The sequence below is a fragment of the Lethenteron reissneri genome, chromosome 57 (assembly GCF_015708825.2).
Source record: "Lethenteron reissneri isolate LAM-NWPU_2019-01 chromosome 57, ASM1570882v1, whole genome shotgun sequence".
In the NCBI taxonomy this organism is placed as follows: Eukaryota; Metazoa; Chordata; class Hyperoartia; order Petromyzontiformes; family Petromyzontidae; genus Lethenteron; species Lethenteron reissneri.
In genome coordinates, this window is record NC_083835.1 from 9,467,116 (window position 1) to 9,486,464 (window position 19,349).

The 19,349-nt window shown below is 60.4% G+C and overlaps 1 protein-coding gene across 1 annotated transcript in view; it reads left to right on the forward strand.

Annotated features, from left to right (window-relative positions):
* Positions 1 to 18,519, forward strand: part of ABCC4 (ATP binding cassette subfamily C member 4 (PEL blood group)) — a 59,864-nt gene extending 41,345 nt beyond the window's left edge. Inside the window, exons 16-30 of the mRNA XM_061575243.1 lie at positions 1,141 to 1,178; positions 1,567 to 1,679; positions 1,994 to 2,140; positions 2,907 to 2,986; positions 3,776 to 3,926; positions 4,683 to 4,802; positions 7,099 to 7,209; positions 8,772 to 8,872; positions 9,186 to 9,377; positions 10,517 to 10,672; positions 10,931 to 11,020; positions 13,351 to 13,523; positions 14,203 to 14,308; positions 15,975 to 16,109; positions 16,531 to 18,519. Of these exons, the coding sequence (XP_061431227.1) occupies positions 1,141 to 1,178; positions 1,567 to 1,679; positions 1,994 to 2,140; positions 2,907 to 2,986; positions 3,776 to 3,926; positions 4,683 to 4,802; positions 7,099 to 7,209; positions 8,772 to 8,872; positions 9,186 to 9,377; positions 10,517 to 10,672; positions 10,931 to 11,020; positions 13,351 to 13,523; positions 14,203 to 14,308; positions 15,975 to 16,109; positions 16,531 to 16,596 (1,779 nt within the window). The 3' untranslated portion in view covers positions 16,597 to 18,519. The remainder of the gene's footprint in view (positions 1 to 1,140; positions 1,179 to 1,566; positions 1,680 to 1,993; positions 2,141 to 2,906; positions 2,987 to 3,775; positions 3,927 to 4,682; positions 4,803 to 7,098; positions 7,210 to 8,771; positions 8,873 to 9,185; positions 9,378 to 10,516; positions 10,673 to 10,930; positions 11,021 to 13,350; positions 13,524 to 14,202; positions 14,309 to 15,974; positions 16,110 to 16,530) is intronic.
* Positions 18,520 to 19,349: the final 830 nt, after the last annotated feature.

Genomic DNA, 19,349 nt, shown 5'->3' on the forward strand with positions numbered 1-19,349 from the left:
GGTTACCTTAGCGACGCTCATCGCGCTGGGCGGGAGCTCGTAGGGGGTTTCCAGCCTTCGGTCCGGTGCCAGTTTCAAATGCGCTCAGGTGATGGACCCGGCTAAACAGGCATCAGTTACAGTTCTGTCCATCGTGCCTCGGTGGCTAGGAGATGTTAACTCCCTCACATGGCCGTGTGGATTTTTCTCCGGGTCCTCTGGTTTTTCTCTTCCACGTTTAGAATCAACATCACCATGCGTTTAGAGTCAATTAATTGCCTCGATCAACAAATGGTCCCAGCTGTATCGGATCGCGTGTGTGTGTGCGTGTTAATGGTTGGGTCATGTAGCCCGCATATCCAGCCACCGCATGCCTAAACAGCTTTTGTTCGGCCGGACAGAGGGGGCTAAACGGGCGCGGCAGGGGCTAGAGAAGAGATGGAGTGATGTGGTACAGGAGGATGTGGAGCTGAGTGGACTTGATGACTAGTACCAGTGGTGTCAAAATCGGCCTCAGTGGAGGAGGCTCGTGAAGGACGCTGCTACTGGGCAGTTGGAGGCAGTCGCCCGCCAGCAACAACGGAGGGCGGAGGAGTGACGCTCACAACAACGAACGGAGCGCCGGGTGGCTAAAGCACAGCAAGTTGGCACAGTAGAGGGCACAGGTGGTGCATCAGCCAGTCATCTCAGTCAGTCGACCCATGGCACCTGGGTCTGTCCCGTGACCTCTTGCCACCGGGCCTTCAACACTTCACGTGGCCTTAACGTGCACATAGCCTGGCACAAGCGTCGTGATGACATCACCTCCACTTAGTGGCGAATGCCGGTTGTTGTTGTTGGGGAGTGGTGGTGCAGTGCGCTATGAACCCGGCGACCGGAATTCGATTCCTGCTCACGGCCACCAACACCAGTAACTATTATCCGAACCAGTCCTGGGCCTCCCCTAGGTCCGCTTAGCCTCAAATTAAAACCTGGTGCGGTGTGTAAACATCGCCAATGGGGAGGCGGCCGGACGCGGTGATGGCCACCCACCCCCTCGTGTTCCGTGCTGACCTTAACAGGTGCTTGCTAACTGCACTTGCCGCAACAGTCTGTTAAGGCTATGCGGGGGAGCTTTGCTTCGGTCAGAGTGTGATTGTCTGTCCGTCTTTGTCTCCCCAGGTCCTCTACGTGTTGCAGGACTGGTGGCTCTCCTACTGGTCCGTCGCAATTCAACACGCGCCCCGCACACACGCAAACAAAGACAAAGATCCCCCGTGTAGCCTTAACAGACTGTTGGGAAAAGTGCTGTTAGCGAGCACCTATGAAGCCTGGCACGGCACACGAGGGGGTGGGTGGCCAGCACCACGCTCGGCCGCCTTTGTCTCCCCAGTGGCAATGTTTACACATCGCACCAGGTACTCGTTTGAGCCTGAGTCGACCTAGGGGAGGCCCAGGACCGGTTCAGACAATCGTCGCCAGGTGTTGGCCGTGAGCGGGACTAGAACTCGGGTCGCCGGGTTCGTAGCGCAGCGCGCTAACCGCTACACACGCACGCATTTCTGTCTGAGCTGACCTAGGCACGTCCCGCGCGCGTGCGGGGTGCAGGGCGACGCAGCAGGAGGTGGTGATGAAGTGGAACGCGACGGGGACCCTGAACGAGACTGCGGGGCCCCAGCCGGACCCCCTCGACCTCTCCTACTACATCGGGATATACGCGGGTCGGTCCATCTCACACTCAACTGGGGGGGAGGGGTGTAGGTGCGGGGGGGGGGGCTATGGTGGACGAGTCTATTACACTCCCACGGAGGTGGGGGTATTTTATCGGTCTGTCCATTATAATTGTGTCTGTGGGTCAGTCCATCACACAGACAGGGAGGGGGGGGGGGGGGGTTATGGATTAGTCCATTACACTCCCGAGAGGAGTTATGTAAATGTATTGGTCAGATGTAGGTGTGACGGTGCAGGTGTGACGGTGTAGGTGTGACGGTGTAGGTGTGACGGCACGGTGTGACGGCACGGTGTGACGGTGCAGGTGTGACGCTGGGCGTGGTGCTGCTGGGGATGGCCCGCTGCCTGCTGTTCCTCAAGGTGCTGGTGACGTCGTCGCGAGTGCTGCACAACCGCATGTTCTCCTCCGTGCTGCGTGCCCCCGTCTACTTTTACGACGTCAACCCCATCGGTGAGGCCGCCGCCACCGCGGCGCCACCACTCGCCTCGCCGGCCACGCGAGAGAGACGCCGCCTGTCCGTGTGTACATCCGTTCATCGTTCTGTTCTTCCGACTATCCATTCATTTGTTCTTTTTATCTCTCCGTCCGTTCCTCTGTCTGTCTGTTCATCTGTCCGTCTCTTCATCGTTTTGTTCGTTCTTTTTCTTTTCTCTCTACCTGAAGAAGGCCGCTTGTGTTGCGGTCGAAACGTCGTGGGTTTTTTGCTGTTCATTTAGATTTTTGTTTTCTATCTACGTGACTTTACCGAAAGAACCAAGAATACGTTCTGTTCATCTGTCTGTTCATTTGTCTGTCTGTTCATCTGTCTGTTCATCTGTCTGTTCATCTGTCTGTCTGTTCATCTATCTGTCCATCTGTCTGTCCGTTCATCTGTTAGTCTGTCTGTTTTGTCCATGTGTCTGTCGGCTGACGTGGTGATGGTGTGATGTGGATGATGTAGTGATGTGGTGTGTGCATGATTATTTCGTCATGTAGGGTTGTAGATGGTGATGGTGGTGAAGGTGTTGGTGGTGGTGATGATGGTGATGGCGGTGGTCGTCATGGTGGTGATGGTGGTGGTGGTGATGGTGGTAATGTGGTGATGGTGGTGTTGGTGATAATGGTGATGGCGTTGATGGTGATGGGGGTGATGCTGGTGGTGATGATGGTGTTGGTGGTGATGGTGATGATGGTGGTGATGTGGTGATGGTGGTGATGGTGGTGATGTCGATGGCAGGACGGGTGCTCAACCGCTTCTCCAAGGACATTGGGCAGATGGACGACCTCCTCCCCATCACCTTCCTCGACTTTGCGCAGGTGAGGGTGACCCTGATGTCACCGTGATGGCGATGGTGGACGGTGATGGTAGCGCCGGCGGCGATGATGGTAGCGGTGGTGCAGCGGTTAGCGCGCTCACGATTATCTGAACCGTTCCTGGGCCTCCCCTAGGTCGACTCAGCCTCAAATGAGTACCTGGTGCAGTGTGTAAACATCGTCACCGGAGAGACAAAGGCGGCCGGGCGTGGTGCTGGCCACCCACCCCTCGTGTGCCGTGCCGGCCTTCATAGGTGCTGCTACTTGCTAACAGCGCTTGCCCCTACGGTCCCTGCGCGCACACACAGAGTCTATCCAGGCTATGGGGGGGGGGGGTCTTTGGTGGTGATGATGGTCGTGTGTAGATGGAGATGTGGTGATGTGGTAGTAGTAATGGTCGTGTGTAGATGGTTTCTGATGGTGGTGACAGTGGCGGTGGTGATGATGGGTGGTGGTTGTGGTGATGATGATTTTACACACGTGTGCTGAACTTCTTTCGCACCGTACGTAGCCAACCGTGCTAATCGAAGATGATGGTGGTGGTCATGATGGTGGTGATGATCACGGTGGTTGTTATAGTGACGATGGTGGTGATGGTGGTGACGGTGATGGTGGTGACGGTGATGGTGGTGATGACGATGGCGGTTGTGATGGCGATGATGATGATGATGGTGGTGGTCGTGGTGATTGTGGCGACGATCGCGATCGTGACGACTGCTATGACGACGATAGCGACGACGTTTGTACCTCGTTGACATATCAACCCCCCCCCCGTGCCCCCCCCCCCCCCAGACGTCCCTGCAGATCGTGGGTGCGATGAGCGTGGCGGTGGGCGTCGTGCCCTGGGTCATGATCCCCGTCGTTCCGCTCCTCATCGTTTTCTTCCTGCTGCGCCGCTACTACCTCCTGACCGCGCGCAACATCAAGAGGCTCGAGGCCACCGGTGAGGAGGAGGAGGTGGTGAGGAGGTGGTGAGGAGGTGGTGAGGAGGTGCCGCACCTCCCCATCGGCATCTCCACGTGTCTCCGCGTGTCTCCCCGTGTCTCCACGTGTCCCCGCATGTCTCCCCATGTCTCCGCGTGTCCCCACGTGTATCCACGTGTCCCCACGTGTCTCCCCGTGTCTCTGCGTGTCCCCACGTGTCTCCACGTGTCTTCCCGTGTCCCCGCGTGTCTCCGCGTTTCTTCCCCGTGTCTCCCCGTGTCTCACCGTGTCCCCACGTGTCTCCCCGTGTCTCCGCGTGTCCCCACGTGTCTCCCCATGTCTCCGCGTGTCTTTACGTGTCTCACCGTGTCCCCACGTGTCTCCCCGTGTCTCCGCGTGTCCCCACGTGTCTTTACGTGTCTCCCCGTGTCTCCCCGTGTCTCCCCGTGTCTCCCCGTGTCCCCACGTGTCCCCACGTGTCTCCTCGTGTCTCCGCGTGTCCCCCCGTGTCTCCGCGTGTCTCCGCGTGTCCCCCCGTGTCTCCCCGTGTCCCCACGTGTCTCTGCGTGTCTCCCCGTGTCTCCGCGTGTCCCCACGTGTCTCCCCGTGTCCTCCCCGTGTCTCCCCGTGTCCCCACGTGTCTCCCCGTGTCCCCACGTGTCTTCCCGTGTCTCCACGTGTCTCCGCATGTCTCTACGAGCTCGTGCTCCGCTCTTTACGTTTGTCCCCGTGCCCCCCGTGCCCCCCGTGCCCCCCCCCCCCCCGCCCCCCCCAGCGAGGAGCCCCGTGTTCTCCCACCTGTCGTCGTCGCTGCAGGGGCTCCCCGTGGTGCGCGCCTTCCACGTGCAGAGGCACTTCCAGAGCACCTTCGACTCCCTACAGGACGTGCACACCGGTGAGCGCTCGCCGCCAAACTCACCCACTCACCACCACGCTCACCCACTCAGCCACCACGCTCACCGCCACGCTCACCCACTCACCACCACGCTCACCCACTCACCACCACGCTCACCGCCACGCTCACCGCCACGCTCACCCACTCACCACCACGCTCACCGCCACGCTCACCCACTCACCACCACGCTCACCACTCACCACCACGCTCGCCTCCAAACTCACCCACTCACCACCACGCTCACCCACTCACCACCACGCTCACCGCCACGCTCACCCACTCACCACCACGCTCACCCACTCACCACCACGCTCGCCTCCAAACTCACCCACTCACCACCACGCTCACCCACTCACCACCACGCTCACCGCCACGCTCACCCACTCACCACCACGCTCGCCTCCAAACTCACCCACTCACCACCACGCTCGCCTCCAAACTCACCCACTCACCACCACGCTCACCGCCACGCTCACCGCCACGCTCACCGCCACGCTCACCGCCACACTCACCCACTAACTACTACACTCACCCACTCACCACCACGCTCACCGCTCGCCGCCAAACTCACCCACTCACCACCACGCTCACCGCTCGCCGCCAAACTCACCCACTCACCACCACGCTCACCGCTCGCCGCCAAACTCACCCACTCACCACCACGCTCACCGCTCGCCGCCAAACTCACCCACTCACCACCACGCTCACCGCCACACTCACCCACTCACCACCACGCTCACCGCTCGCCGCCACACTCACCCACTCACCACCACGCTCACCGCTCGCCGCCACACTCACCCACTCACCACCACGCTCACCGCCACGCTCACCCACTAACTACTACACTCACCCACTCACCACCACGCTCACCGCTCGCCGCCACACTCGCTCGCTCACTGCCATGCTCACCCACTTACTAGCATGCTCACCGTCGCACTCATCATCGCACTCACCCATTCACCGCCACGCTCACCCACTTACTATGACGCTCACCGCCACATCCACTCACTACCACACTCACCCACTCACTACCACGCTCACCGTCGCACTCACTGTCATACTCACGCACTCACGACCACGCTCACCGCCACACTCACCCACTCACTACTGCACTCACCCACTCACTACCACGCTCACCTCCACGCTCACCGCCACACTCACCTGCTCACTGCCACGCTCACCGCCATACTCACCGCCACACTCACCCACTCACTACCACGCTCACCCACTCACTGCCACGCTCACCGTCGCACTCACTGTCATACTCACGCACTCACGACCACGCTCACCGCCACACTCACCCACTAACTACTACACTCACCCACTCACTACCACGCTCACCTCCACGCTCACCGCCACACTCACCTGCTCACTGCCACGCTCACCGCCACACTCACCGCCACACTCACCCACTCACTACCACGCTCACCCACTCACTGCCACGCTCACCGTCGCACTCACTGTCATACTCACGCACTCACGACCACGCTCACCGCCACACTCACCCACTAACTACTACACTCACCCACTCACTACTGCACTCACCCACTCACTACCACGCTCACCTCCACGCTCACCGCCACACTCACCTGCTCACTGCCACGCTCACCGCCACACTCACCGCCACACTCACCCACTCACTACCACGCTCACCCACTCACTGCCACGCTCACCGTCGCACTCACTGTCATACTCACCCATTGTCTACCACGCTCACTGACACATTTACCCACTCACTACCATGCTCACCCACTCACTACCACACTCACCTCCACACTCACCACCACAATCACCACCACACCCACCACCACACTCATCACCATACTCACCACAACTCTGTGTAAGTGTGTGATCGTGCGTGTTGTGCTGTACCGACCTTCATAAGTGTTACTCGCTAACAGCACTTGCCCCAAAAGTCTGTTAAACGCTATTCGGGAGATCTTTGTCTTTGTATAGACTGGGCAGTGTGGAGCGGTGGTGCAGTGGTTAGCGCTACGCCGCGCTATGAACCCGGCGACCCGAGTTGGATTCACGCTCACGGCCAACACCATTGCCAATTATCTGAACCGGTCCTGGGCCTCCCCTAGGTCGACTCAGCTTTAAATAAGTACCTGTTTGCGGTGTGTAGTAAACATCGCCACTGGGGAGACAAAGGCGGCCGGGCGTGGTGCTGGCCACCCACCCCCCTCGTGTGCCACAGTGCCGGCCTCCATGGGTGCTGCTACTCGCTGACAGCACTTGCCCCGACAGTGTGTGTGGGCTACACGGGGGATCTTTGTCTTGTGTGTGAGCGTAGAGGCGTGGTTCCTCTTCCTCACCACCTCCCGCTGGCTCGCCGTGAGGCTCGACCTGCTCTGCGCCGTCTTCGTCACCGCCGTCTCCTTCAGCTCCATCGTCATCTCCAGCAGTGAGCGCCGGCGACACCGCGGCGCGGTTCCAATCCCGCAGGCCGCCCCGGTTAACGCCGACCGCCCTTCCGCTCCTCCCTTGCAAACGACCGCCACCTCTTCTGTCCTAGCCCAGCATCATCATGCCGACACTGATACTACGCCCTGCCCCTACCACTACCCGAACCCCTACCACTACCCCTATTACTACCCCCTATCACTACCCCACCCCTATCACTACCCCTATCACTACCACTACCCCTATCACTACCCCCTACCACTACCCCAACCCCTACCACTACCCCTATCACTACCCCTATCACTACCCCTACCACTATCACTACCCCTACCACTACCCCAACCCCTACCATTACCACTAACCTTATCACTACCCCCTACCACTACCCCGATCACTACCCCGATCACTACCACTACCCCTACCACTACCCCTACCACTACCCCCTACCACTACCCCTACCACTACCCCTACCACTACCCCTACCAAACCACTCCCACCTGTGCTCCTGTCACCACAACTACACCACCACCACCACTTTTAACAACAACAACAACAACAGCCCCACTGTTCTTCATGATCTCAACCACTTATCGTCGTGCGTACAATTTGTCTTCGTGGCTGTAATGTAGCGCCTTGCAGTGAGGCGCTGCTGCTACTTTTAACCCGCTCCACTTGCTCCACCCGCTCCACTCGCTCCACTCGCTCCACCCGCTCCACCCGCTCCACCCCCTCCACTCGCTCCACCCGCTCCACTCGCTCCACCCGCTCCACCCGCTCCACCCCCTCCACTCGCTCCACCCGCTCCACCCCCTCCACTCGCTCCACCCGCTCCACCCCCTCCACCCGCTCCACCCGCTCCACCCGCTCCACCCCCTCCACTCGCTCCACCCGCTCCACCCGCTCCACCCCCTCCACCCGCTCCACCCGCTCCACCCGCTCAACCCCCTCCACTCGCTCCACCCGCTCCACCCGCTCCACCCGCTCCACAATTCTCGTCGTCGTCACAACTCGTCACCGTGACGACCACCCCCACACCTCGTTGTGGTTATCACTTCTCGTCAACGTTGCCTCTGCACGACGACCCCGTGTCTCCCCGTGTCGCCCCCCCCCTTCCACGTCCCCGTGTCTCCTGACGCGTCCCCACCCCGTGTGCCCCTCGTGTCTCCCCACATCTCTCCGTCTAACCGTGTCTCCCCGTGTCTCTCCTCGTGTCTCTCCCCGTGTCTCTCCCCGTGTCTCTCCCCGTGTCTCTCCCCGTGTCTCCCCGTGTCTCCCCGTGTCTCTCCCCGTCTCTTCCCGCGTCTCGCCCCGCGTCTCGCCCCGCGTCTCGCCCCGCGTCTCCCCCCGCGTCTCTCCCCGTGTCTCTCCACGTGTCTCTCCACGTGTCTCCCCCCGTGTCTCCCCCCGTGTCTCCCCCCGTGTCTCCCCCCGTGTCTTTCCACGTGTCTCTCCCCGCGTCTCCCCCCGTGTCTCCCCCCGTGTCTCCCCCCATGTCTCTCCACGTGTCTCCCCCTGTGTCTCTCCCCGTGTCTCCCCACGTGTCTCCCCGCGTCTCCCCGTGAGGTCTGGCCGCGGGGCAGGTGGGGCTGGCGCTGTCCTACGCCATGAGTCTCACCGGGATGTTCCAGTGGGGCGTGCGGCAGAGCGCCGAGGTGGAAAGCTACGTGAGCCTCGCACCAACACCACCATTAGCCACCACCGCCACCATAGCCACTGCCACCGCCACCACCACCAACGCCGCAGCTACCACCACTACCACCACCACCACTACCGCCATAGCCACCACCAACGCCGCCACCTTCACCACCACTGCCACCACCACCACCACCACCACCGCCGCCACCACCGCCACCACCGCCACCACCGCCACCACTGCCATCAGCAGCATCGTCACCAATGATGTCTACTGAGACAATGTGCGTGACGATGTCCGTGACGATGTATATAACGACGTACGCGACGCCGTCGACGCGGCAGATGACGTCGGTGGAGCGTGTGCTGGAGTACTCTGAGCTGGAGCCGGAGGCCCCCTGGGAGGCGGAGAAGCGTCCCCCCGCCGGGTGGCCGTCGCGCGGCGCGCTCTGCCTGGAGGACGTCTCCCTGCGCTACCCGGGCGCCACGCGGCCCGTGCTGCACAACCTCAACGCCACCATCCACCCCGGAGAGAAGGTCGCTCGCGGTCACTGGCGTCACTTGGGGTCACTCGGGGTCACTCGGGGTCACTCGGGTTACTCGGGGTCACTCAGGGTCACTGGCGTCACTTGGGGTCACTCGGGGTCACTGGGGTCACTGGGGTCACTGGGGTCACTCAGTCACTGGAGTCACTCGGAGTCACTCGGAGTCACTCGGGGCCACTCGGGGTGACTCGAGGTCAAACGGGGTCACTCGGGTCACTCGGGTCACTGTGGTCACTCAGTCACTGGGGTTACTCGGGGTCACTCATTCACTGGGGTCACTCGGGGTCACTTGGGGTCTCTCAGTCACTGGGGTTACTCGGGGTCACGGGTTACTCAGGTCACTGAGGTCATACAAATGATAGCTCCACCAAGAAGTGGCTTGTCATCATCATCGTCACATGGAAATTTACAGCAGCCAAACGCTCTAAACGCGTGGAGACGTTGATTCTAAATGTGGAGGTAATAAGCGGAGGAGCCGGAGAAAGATCCACGCGAGAGAGGGAGAGAATCGCCAACTCCACATACACAGCAGCAGCAGCAGGCATCGTCAGGGTCGGGATCGAACCCACGACCTCCTGCACACCAGGAGAGGTCGTTAACATCTCCTAGCCACCGTGGCAGCCCTGGGTCGTGGGGAAACAGGTCGGGGTCATAGGTTAGTAAACTACAGGTAGCGGTCAGTGGTAGGGGGTCACGAGTTCAAGGCGTCATGGATTGGTGTCACGGGTTCAAGGTCTCGTGGGTAAGGGTCGTGTCTAGGAGTCACGTGTTCACGGGTCGCCCGGAAAGGGGATCGCAGGTTCAGGGGCCGCAGATGCACGCACGCACGTGCACGTACGTACGTACGTAGAACTTATTTTGCACCGTGCGTAGCCAACCGTGCTATAATCGGGGTCAAGGGTCATGGGTAGGGGTCACTGCTTCGTGGGAAGCACCTAAACCACAACGACGCACAGGACTCGGGGCGTGCCTGGGTCATCGGGCTGGGAGGCTCGGGGACTCGGGGCGTGCCCGGGTCATCGGGCTGGGAGGCTCGGGGGCTCGGGGCGTGCCCGGGTCATCGGGCTCGGAGGCTCGGGGGCTCGGGGGTCGCGTTGACGGCCGCCACCCCCTCGGCGCGGTTTCCTGCAGATCGGCATTGTGGGCCGCACAGGCGCCGGCAAGAGCTCGCTGCTCGCCGCGCTCTTCCGCCTGGCGGAGCCGAGCGGCCGCATCGTCATCGACGGCATCGCCACCTCCTCGCTCGGCCTCCACGACCTGCGCCGCCGCATCTCCATCATCCCCCAGGTAACCCGCGGCGATGACCCCCCCCCCCCCGTGGCAACTCCGCTTCCAACTCCACAACTCCACAAATCCTCCACGTCGTTTGAAGGCGGCGGCAATGGGAAGGCTCCGAGCGAGTGGCGGCCCGGAGTGAGTTGCCGCGTGCAACGCGTTGCTCACCACGTGGCCATCAACACCCTGGGAACGTTTAGTTTACAAGCGTTCTCCTCCTCTGTTCCCCCCCACCCCCTCCCCCTGTTCCGCCCCATCCGCCACTCCCAGGATCCCGTCCTGTTCACCGGCTCCATGAGGAAGAATCTGGATCCGTTTGGGGAGCACACGGACCACGACCTGTGGGCAGCGCTCGAGGAGGTAACACCACCACGCGCCCACGCCTGCCTACCCACGCACGTGCCCACGCCTGCCTACCCACGCCTGCCTACCCACGCACGTGCCCACGCCTGCCTACCCACACCTGCCTACCCACGCACGTGCCCACGCCTGCCTACCCACGCACGTGCCCACGCCTGCCTACCCACGCCTGCCTACCCACGCCTGCCTACCCACGCCTGCCTGCCCACGCCTGCCTGCCCACGCCTGCCTGCCCACGCCTGCCTACCCACGCCTGCCTACCCACGCCTGCCTACCCATGCCTGCCTGCCCACGCCTGCCTGCCCACGCCTGCCTACCCACGCCTGCCTGCCCACGCCTGCCTACCCACGCCTGCCTACCCACGCCTGCCTACCCACGCCTGCCTGCCCACGCCTGCCTGCCCACGCCTGCCTACCCACGCCTGCCTACCCACGCCTGCCTACCCACGCCTGCCTACCCACGCCTGCCTGCCCACGCCTGCCTACTCACGCCTGCCTACCCACGCCTGCCTGCCCACGCCTGCCTGCCCACGCCTGCCTGCCCACGCCTGCCTACCCACGCCTGCCTACCCACGCCTGCCTATCCACGCCTGCCTACCCACGCCTGCCTGCCCACGCCTGCCTACCCACGCCTGCCTACCCACGCCTGCCTACCCACGCCTGCCTACCCACGCCTGCCTACCCACGCCTGCCTACCCACGCCTGCCTGCCCACGCCTGCCTACCCACGCCTGCTTACCCACGCTGCCTACCCACGCCTGCCTGCCCACGCCTGCCTACCCACGCCTGCCTACCCACGCCTGCCTGCCCACGCCTGCCTACCACCATGTGCCTACCACCATGTGCCTACCACCATGTACCTACCCACGCCTGCCTACCCACATGTGCCTACCCACGCCTGCCTACCCACGCCTGCCTACCCACGCCTGCCTACCCACGCCTGCCTACCCACGCCTGCCTACCACCATGTGCCTACCACCATGTGCCTACCACCATGTACCTACCCACGCCTGCCTACCCACATGTGCCTACCCACGCCTGCCTACCCACGCCTGCCTACCCACGCCTGCCTACCCACGCCTGCCTACCCACGCCTGCCTGCCCACGCCTGCCTACCCACGCCTGCCTGCCCACGCCTGCCTGCCCACGCCTGCCTGCCCACGCCTGCCTACCCACGCCTGCCTACCCACGCCTGCCTGCCCACGCCTGCCTGCCCACGCCTGCCTACCCACGCCTGCCTACCCACGCCTGCCTACCCACGCCTGCCTACCCACGCCTGCCTACCCACGCCTGCCTACCCACGCCTGCCTGCCCACGCCTGCCTACCCACGCCTGCCTGCCCACGCCTGCCTACCCACACCTGCCTACCCACGCCTGCCTACCCACGCCTGCCTACCCACGCCTGCCTGCCCACGCCTGCCTACCACCATGTGCCTACCACCATGTGCCTACCACCATGTACCTACCCACGCCTGCCTACCCACGCCTGCCTACCCACGCCTGCCTACCCACGCCTGCCTACCCACGCCTGCCTACCCACGCCTGCCTACCCACGCCTGCCTACCCACGCACGTGCCCACGCCTGCCTACCCACCATGTGCCTACCCACGCCTGCCTACCCACGCCTGCCTACCCACCATGTGCCTACCCACGCCTGCCTGCCCACGCCTGCCTACCCACGCACGTGCCCACGCCTGCCTACCCACCATGTGCCTACCCACGCCTGCCTACCCCCATGTGCCTACCCCCATGTGCCTACCCCCGCCTGCCTACCCCCATGTGCCTACCCCCGCCTGCCTACCCCCATGTGCCTACCCCGCCTGCCTACCACCATGTGCCTACCACCATGTGCCTACCCCCATGTGCCTACCCCCGCCTGCCTACCCCCATGTGCCTACCCCCGCCTGCCTACCCCCATGTGCCTACCCCCGCCTGCCTACCCCCATGTGCCTACCCCCGCCTGCCTACCACCATGTGCCTACCACCATGTGCCTACCACCATGTGTCTACCACCATGTGCCTACCCACGCATGTGCCCACACCTGCCTACCACCATGTGCCTACCCCTGCATGCGTACCACCATGTACCTACCACCATGTACCTACCACCATGTACCTACCCCCGCCTGCGTACCACCATGTACCTACCCCCGCCTGTGTACCACCATGTACCTACCCCCGCCTGCCTACCACCATGTACCTACCACCATGTACCTACCACCATGTACCTACCCCCGCCTGTGTACCACCATGTGCCTACCCCCGCCTGCCTACCACCATGTGCCTACCTCCATGTGCCTACCCCCGTGCGTGTGTGCGTTACCCCCCCCAGGTGCAGCTGCGCTCCGTGGTGGAGGAGTTCCCGGCGCGTCTGGACGCCGAGTTGGCCGAGTCGGGCGCCAACCTCAGCGTGGGGCAGCGCCAGCTGGTGTGCCTGGCGCGCGCCCTGCTGCGCCACAACAACATCCTGGTCATCGACGAGGCCACCGCCAACGTCGACCCGCGGTGACCCCGCACGCCACCGCACGGCACCGCACGCCACCGCACTCAGGGCTAGGAGATGTTAACTACCTCGCCTGGTATGCAGGAGGTCGTGGGTTCGATCCAGACCCCGACACCTGCTGCTGTATATTTCGAGTTTGCGTCTTTCTCTCTCCCCATGGTCGCGTGGATTTTCCTCCGGATCCTCTGGTTTTTCTCGACACATTTAGAAACAACATCACACGTTCAGAGTATTTGGCTGCTAGAAATGTCCACTTGGTAAGCCACTTCATGGGGCTCTCATTTGTGGTCAGGTTGCTTCTGACAAAAGAGCTTTACAGCTCAATGAGCCTTACCTGGTACAATAAAATAAGAAATATTTGAATCGTATCACACGCATCATAGCGCGCCAATAGCCTATCACGGCGCACCGCACGGCACCCCACCTCCACCCCACGTCCCCTGCTGCGTTGAAACATCGGGAGGGCAGAGGAGCGACGCTGCTCACAACAACGAGCGGAACGCAGTGAGTTGGCGCAGTAGCGGGCACAGCCGGTGCATCTGCCGGCCGTCTCGGTCGGTCACCGCACGGCACCTGGGTTTGTCACGTGATCCTTCCGTACTTCACGCGATAGCCTCGAGGTGCACCTAGGCTGGCACGCCTCGGCGCGTTGTTAAACCGCGCGTGTGTTTGTGTGCCCAGCACGGACGAGCTGATCCAGAAGACGATCCGCGAGAAGTTCCGCTGGTGCACCGTGCTCACCATCGCTCACCGACTCCACACCATCGTGGACAGCGACCGCATCATGGTGATCACCCACACTCGCATACACACTCACATACATACACTCACATACACACTCACATACACACATACACACACATACACTCACATACATACACTCACCTACACACATACACACACTCACACACACATACATACACACACACACTCACACACACACATACACACACACACTCACATACACACACACATACACACACACATACATACACACATACACACACTCACATACACAACAACAACAACCGCCATTCGCCACTAAGTGGCGGTGACGTCACCACGACGCATTGTGCCAGGCCATGTGCACCTTGAGGCCACGTGAAGTGTCGAACGCCCGCTGGCAGGAGGTCACGGGGCAGACCCAGCAAGTGTCACGGGTCGACTGACCGAGATGACCGAGATGACTGGCTGATGCACCACCTGTGCCCCCTACTGTACCAACTTGCTGTGCTTTAGCCACCCGGCGCTTCGCTCGTTGTTGTGAGCGTCGCTCCTCCGCCCTCCGTTGTTGTTGGAGGGCGACTGCCTCCAACTGCCCAGTAGCGTCCTTCACGAGCCTCCTCCACTGAGGCCGATCTTGACACCGCTGGTACCAGTCATCGGCAAGTCCACTCAGCTCCACGTCCTCCTGTACCACATCACTCCATCTCTTCTCTAGCCCGTGCCACGCCCGTTTAGCCCCCTCGATCCGGCCGAACAAAAGCTGTTTAGGCATGCGGTGGCTGGGCATGCGGGCTACATGACCCAGCCAACGCAGCCTTGCCTGCCGGAGAAGCTCACTGATGGGACTTTGACCAGATCTTTCAAGGATTTGTGAGCTCCTCACACAATCCAGCCTGGTTAAACCCAGGATGGATCGTAGGCAGGCCAGCCTAAATGTTTCCAACATACTGACATACATACATACACTCACACACTCACATACACACACATATACACACTCACATACATACATACACTCACACACTCACATACACACTCACATACATACACTCACATACACACTCACACACACATACACTCACACACTCACTCGCATACATACACACTCACACACATACACACTCACAGACACACAGTGATATAAATGCTCGTATACACTCACATACAAAACAAAGACACCCGTGTAGTGCTGTTAGCGAGCACCTATGAATGCCGGCATGGCACACGAGGGAGTGGGTGGCCAACACCACGCCCGGCCGCCTTTGTCTCCCTCATGGCCAAGTTTACTGCAAACCGAACTAGCTACTCATTTTGAGGCCAAGTCGACCTAGGAGAGACCCAAGACCGCTTCAGATAATCGTCACCGGTGTTGGCCGTGAGCGGGAATTGAACTTGTGTCGGCGGGTTCGTAGCGCGGCGTGGCGCTGACCGCTGCACCACCGCTCCCCACTCACGTGAGTGGGGAGCGGTGGTGCAGCGGTCAGAGTGAGTTGGCTGCTGCTAGGATATTTCACACGGCGATGATGACATCGGCCACGTGGCTGAGCCAGCTGTTGCGATGGATGGCCAGGGCGCTTCTGAAGGAAGAGCCACGCAGCTCAGTGGGCCTTGCGCGAGGTCAAACCATGAACAGTTTCGGTTTAATGATGTTCATTATGAATAATTAATAGGTGCCGCTCGCTAACGGCTCTTGCCCCCGCCCCCCCCCCCCCCTTGTCTGTGCCCAGGTGATGGAGGAGGGCCACATCCGGGAGCTGGACTCCCCCCACGCGCTGCTGCAGGACCCCGGCAGCCTCTTCCTGCGCCTCGTGCAGCAGACCGGGCGCGCAGAGGCAGGCGCCCTCACCGAGATCGCTCGCCAGGTGAGACACGCGCGGCGCAGGTGACACGCAGGTTAGACACGCAGGTACAGGTGAGACGTAGGTGACACGCAGGTACAGGTGACACACAGGTTAGACGCAGGTACAGGTGAGACGCAGGTTAGACGCAGGTACAGGTGAGACGCAGGTTAGACGCAGGTACAGGTGAGACGCAGGTTAGACGCAGGTACAGGTGAGACGCAGGTTAGACGCAGGTACAGGTGACACGCAGGTTAGACGCAGGTACAGGTGAGACGCAGGTGACACGCAGGTACAGGTGAGACGCAGGTGACACGCAGGTACAGGTGAGACGTAGGTGGGATATGCGGTACAGGTGATACACAGGTGAGAGAGTGCAGTGCAACATGTGCATTATTTACGCTGCGTCTGCCCCCGTCCGTGTGTCCGCCCGTGCGTGCGCCAGGAACAGTCCAAGCGCGAGCTGCCCCCTCGCCCCACCAACCTCATCATCATGGAGACGGCCTTCTGAACCCCCGCCGCCACGTTACCTGCACCAAGTCGCTGCGGCAACAGCTGCCTATTTGTTTGCTGTTTTTATTTCAGCAGGTTAAGGCCCGCCGAGCTGCGTGGCTCTCTTTCAGAGGTGGCCTGGCCATAAATAACGAAGTGGCTTATCGCGTGGAAATTTATCGCAGCCAATGTACGTTGATTCTAAACGTGGAGGGAAAAAATCCGGAGGAGCTGGAGAAAAATCCAGACGAGCATGGGCAGAGAGAGAGAGAGAGACACGCAAACTCCACATATACAGCAGGTGCCACGCTGGCTATGAGATGTTAACTACCTCTCCTGGTGTACAGGGCGTCATGGGTTCGCTCCCGACCCAGACACCTGTTGTATATTCGGAGTCTACGTGTCTCTTCGTGATTGCCGCCTGGATTTTTTCTCCGGGCCCTCCGGTTTTCCTCTCCACATTTCTAATCGACGTTTATTTCGAGTATTTGTCTACTATCAATTTCCACGCGATGATGATAAGCCACTTCGTTGGGCTGTCATTCGTGATGGCCAGGACGCTTCTGAAAAAAGCTACGTAGCTCAGTGGGGCCGTACCAACGTCAAATAATAAGAGTCAATAGTTGTACCTTTTTTTTTATCGACTCGTCACACACTCCCTGTCGGCTTGGCCTAAGAGAGGCCGAGAGGCGGCCTCGTGTTGGCCCAGAGGTCAGAGGTCGCTGCTGAGCCGACACCTATAAGAGCCTGGGTTCCAGTCCGGGTCAGTCGGTCCCAACCGCCGAGATCACATCGGGGTCTCGTGCGTCAGCAAAGTCACCGATGGTTTGCACAGAGACCCAAAGACTCGCATAGAGACCCAAAGACTTGCATAGAAGACCCAAAGACTCTCATAGAAACCCAAAGACTTGCACAGAGACCCATAGATTCACACCAACACCCACAGACTCGCTGAGGTCCATAGACACATGTGGAGACCCGCAGGCTGTCACAAAGACCCATAGGCTGATTAGACTCATATAGAGACTCACAGACTCACACAGAGACCCACAGACTCACACAGAGACCCACAGACTAACACAGAGACCCACAGACTAACACAGAGACCCACAGACTCACACAGAGACCCACAGACTAACACAGAGACCCACAGACTAACACAGAGACCCACAGACTAACACAGAGACCCACAGACTCACACAGAGACCCACAGACTCACACAGAGATCCACAGACTAACACAGAGACCCACAGACTCACACAGAGACCCACAGACTCACACAGAGACCCACAGACTAACACAGAGACCCACAGACTCACACAGAGACCCACAGACTAACACAGAGACCCACAGACTCACACAGAGACCCACAGACTCACACAGAGATCCACAGACTCACACAGAGACCCACAGACTAACACAGAGACCCACAGACTAACACAGAGACCCACAGACTAACACAGAGACCCACAGACTCACACAGAGACCCACAGACTAACACAGAGACCCACAGACTCACAAAGAGACCCACAGACTCACACAGTGACCCACAGACTCACACAGAGACCCACAGACTCACACAGAGACCCACAGACTAACACAGAGACCCGCAGACTAACACAGAGACCCGCAGACTAACACAGAGACCCGCAGACTCACACAGAGAGCCACAGACTCACACAGAGACCCACAGACTAACACAGAGACCCACAGAGACCTACAGACTCACACAGAGAACCACAGACTAACACAGAGACCCGCAGACTAACACAGAGACCCACAGAATAATACACAGACCCACAGACTCACACAAAGACCCACAGACTCACACAGAGACCCACAGACTAACATAGAGACCCACAGACTCACACAGAGACCCACAGACTCACACAGAGACCCACAGACTAACACAGAGACCCACAGACTAACACAGAGACCCACAGACTCACATAGAGACCCACAGACTAACACAGAGACCCACTTGGCTAACACAGAGACCCACAGACTCACACAGAGACCCACAGACTCACACAGTGACCCACAGACTAACACAGAGACCCACAGACTAACACAGAGACCCACAGGCCCTCTATAGACTGCAGTGAGTTGGTGGTATCAGCCTGGCCACCAATGACTGCGCTCAAAAATAACTCATCACTTGAAATGTGATCCTGCACGCAATTTGGGCAAACTCCAGCTCTGACAATGAAAGAAGATATAAATATACTGTATATAGGTTTTGACCATCACGTGACTCTCAAATGGGGGAGTGCGTGGGGGGTGAGCGTGCTACCCTCGACCGCGCGCATCACTTGACGAAGAAGCAAGGGGGGGGGGTCTCCGAGGTAGCTCTGTGGTGTCTGCTTTCTCGGGTTCCGTTCTCTTAAGGGGGAGGGGTCACTCGGGGTGAATGACGGAAAGGCGTGCGTGGATGTGTGCGTGAGTGTGTGTGTGGGTGTGCGTGCGTGTGTATGTGCGTGGGTGTGTGTGTGTGCGCGTGGGTGTGTGTGGGTTTGTGTGTGAGTGGGCACAGTAGGGGTGCATCGGCCAGTCATCTCAGTCGGCCCATGACACCTGTTGGGTCTGTCCCGTGACCTCCTCCTGCCAGCGGGCGTTCGACACTCCACGTGGCCTCAACGTGAACCTACCCTGGCACAAGCGCCGTGGTGACGTCATCGCCACTTCGTGGCGATTGTGTGAGCGGTAGTGTAGTGGTTCGCGCTACGCTGCGCTACGAACCCGACGACCCGAGTTCGATTCCCGCTCACGGCC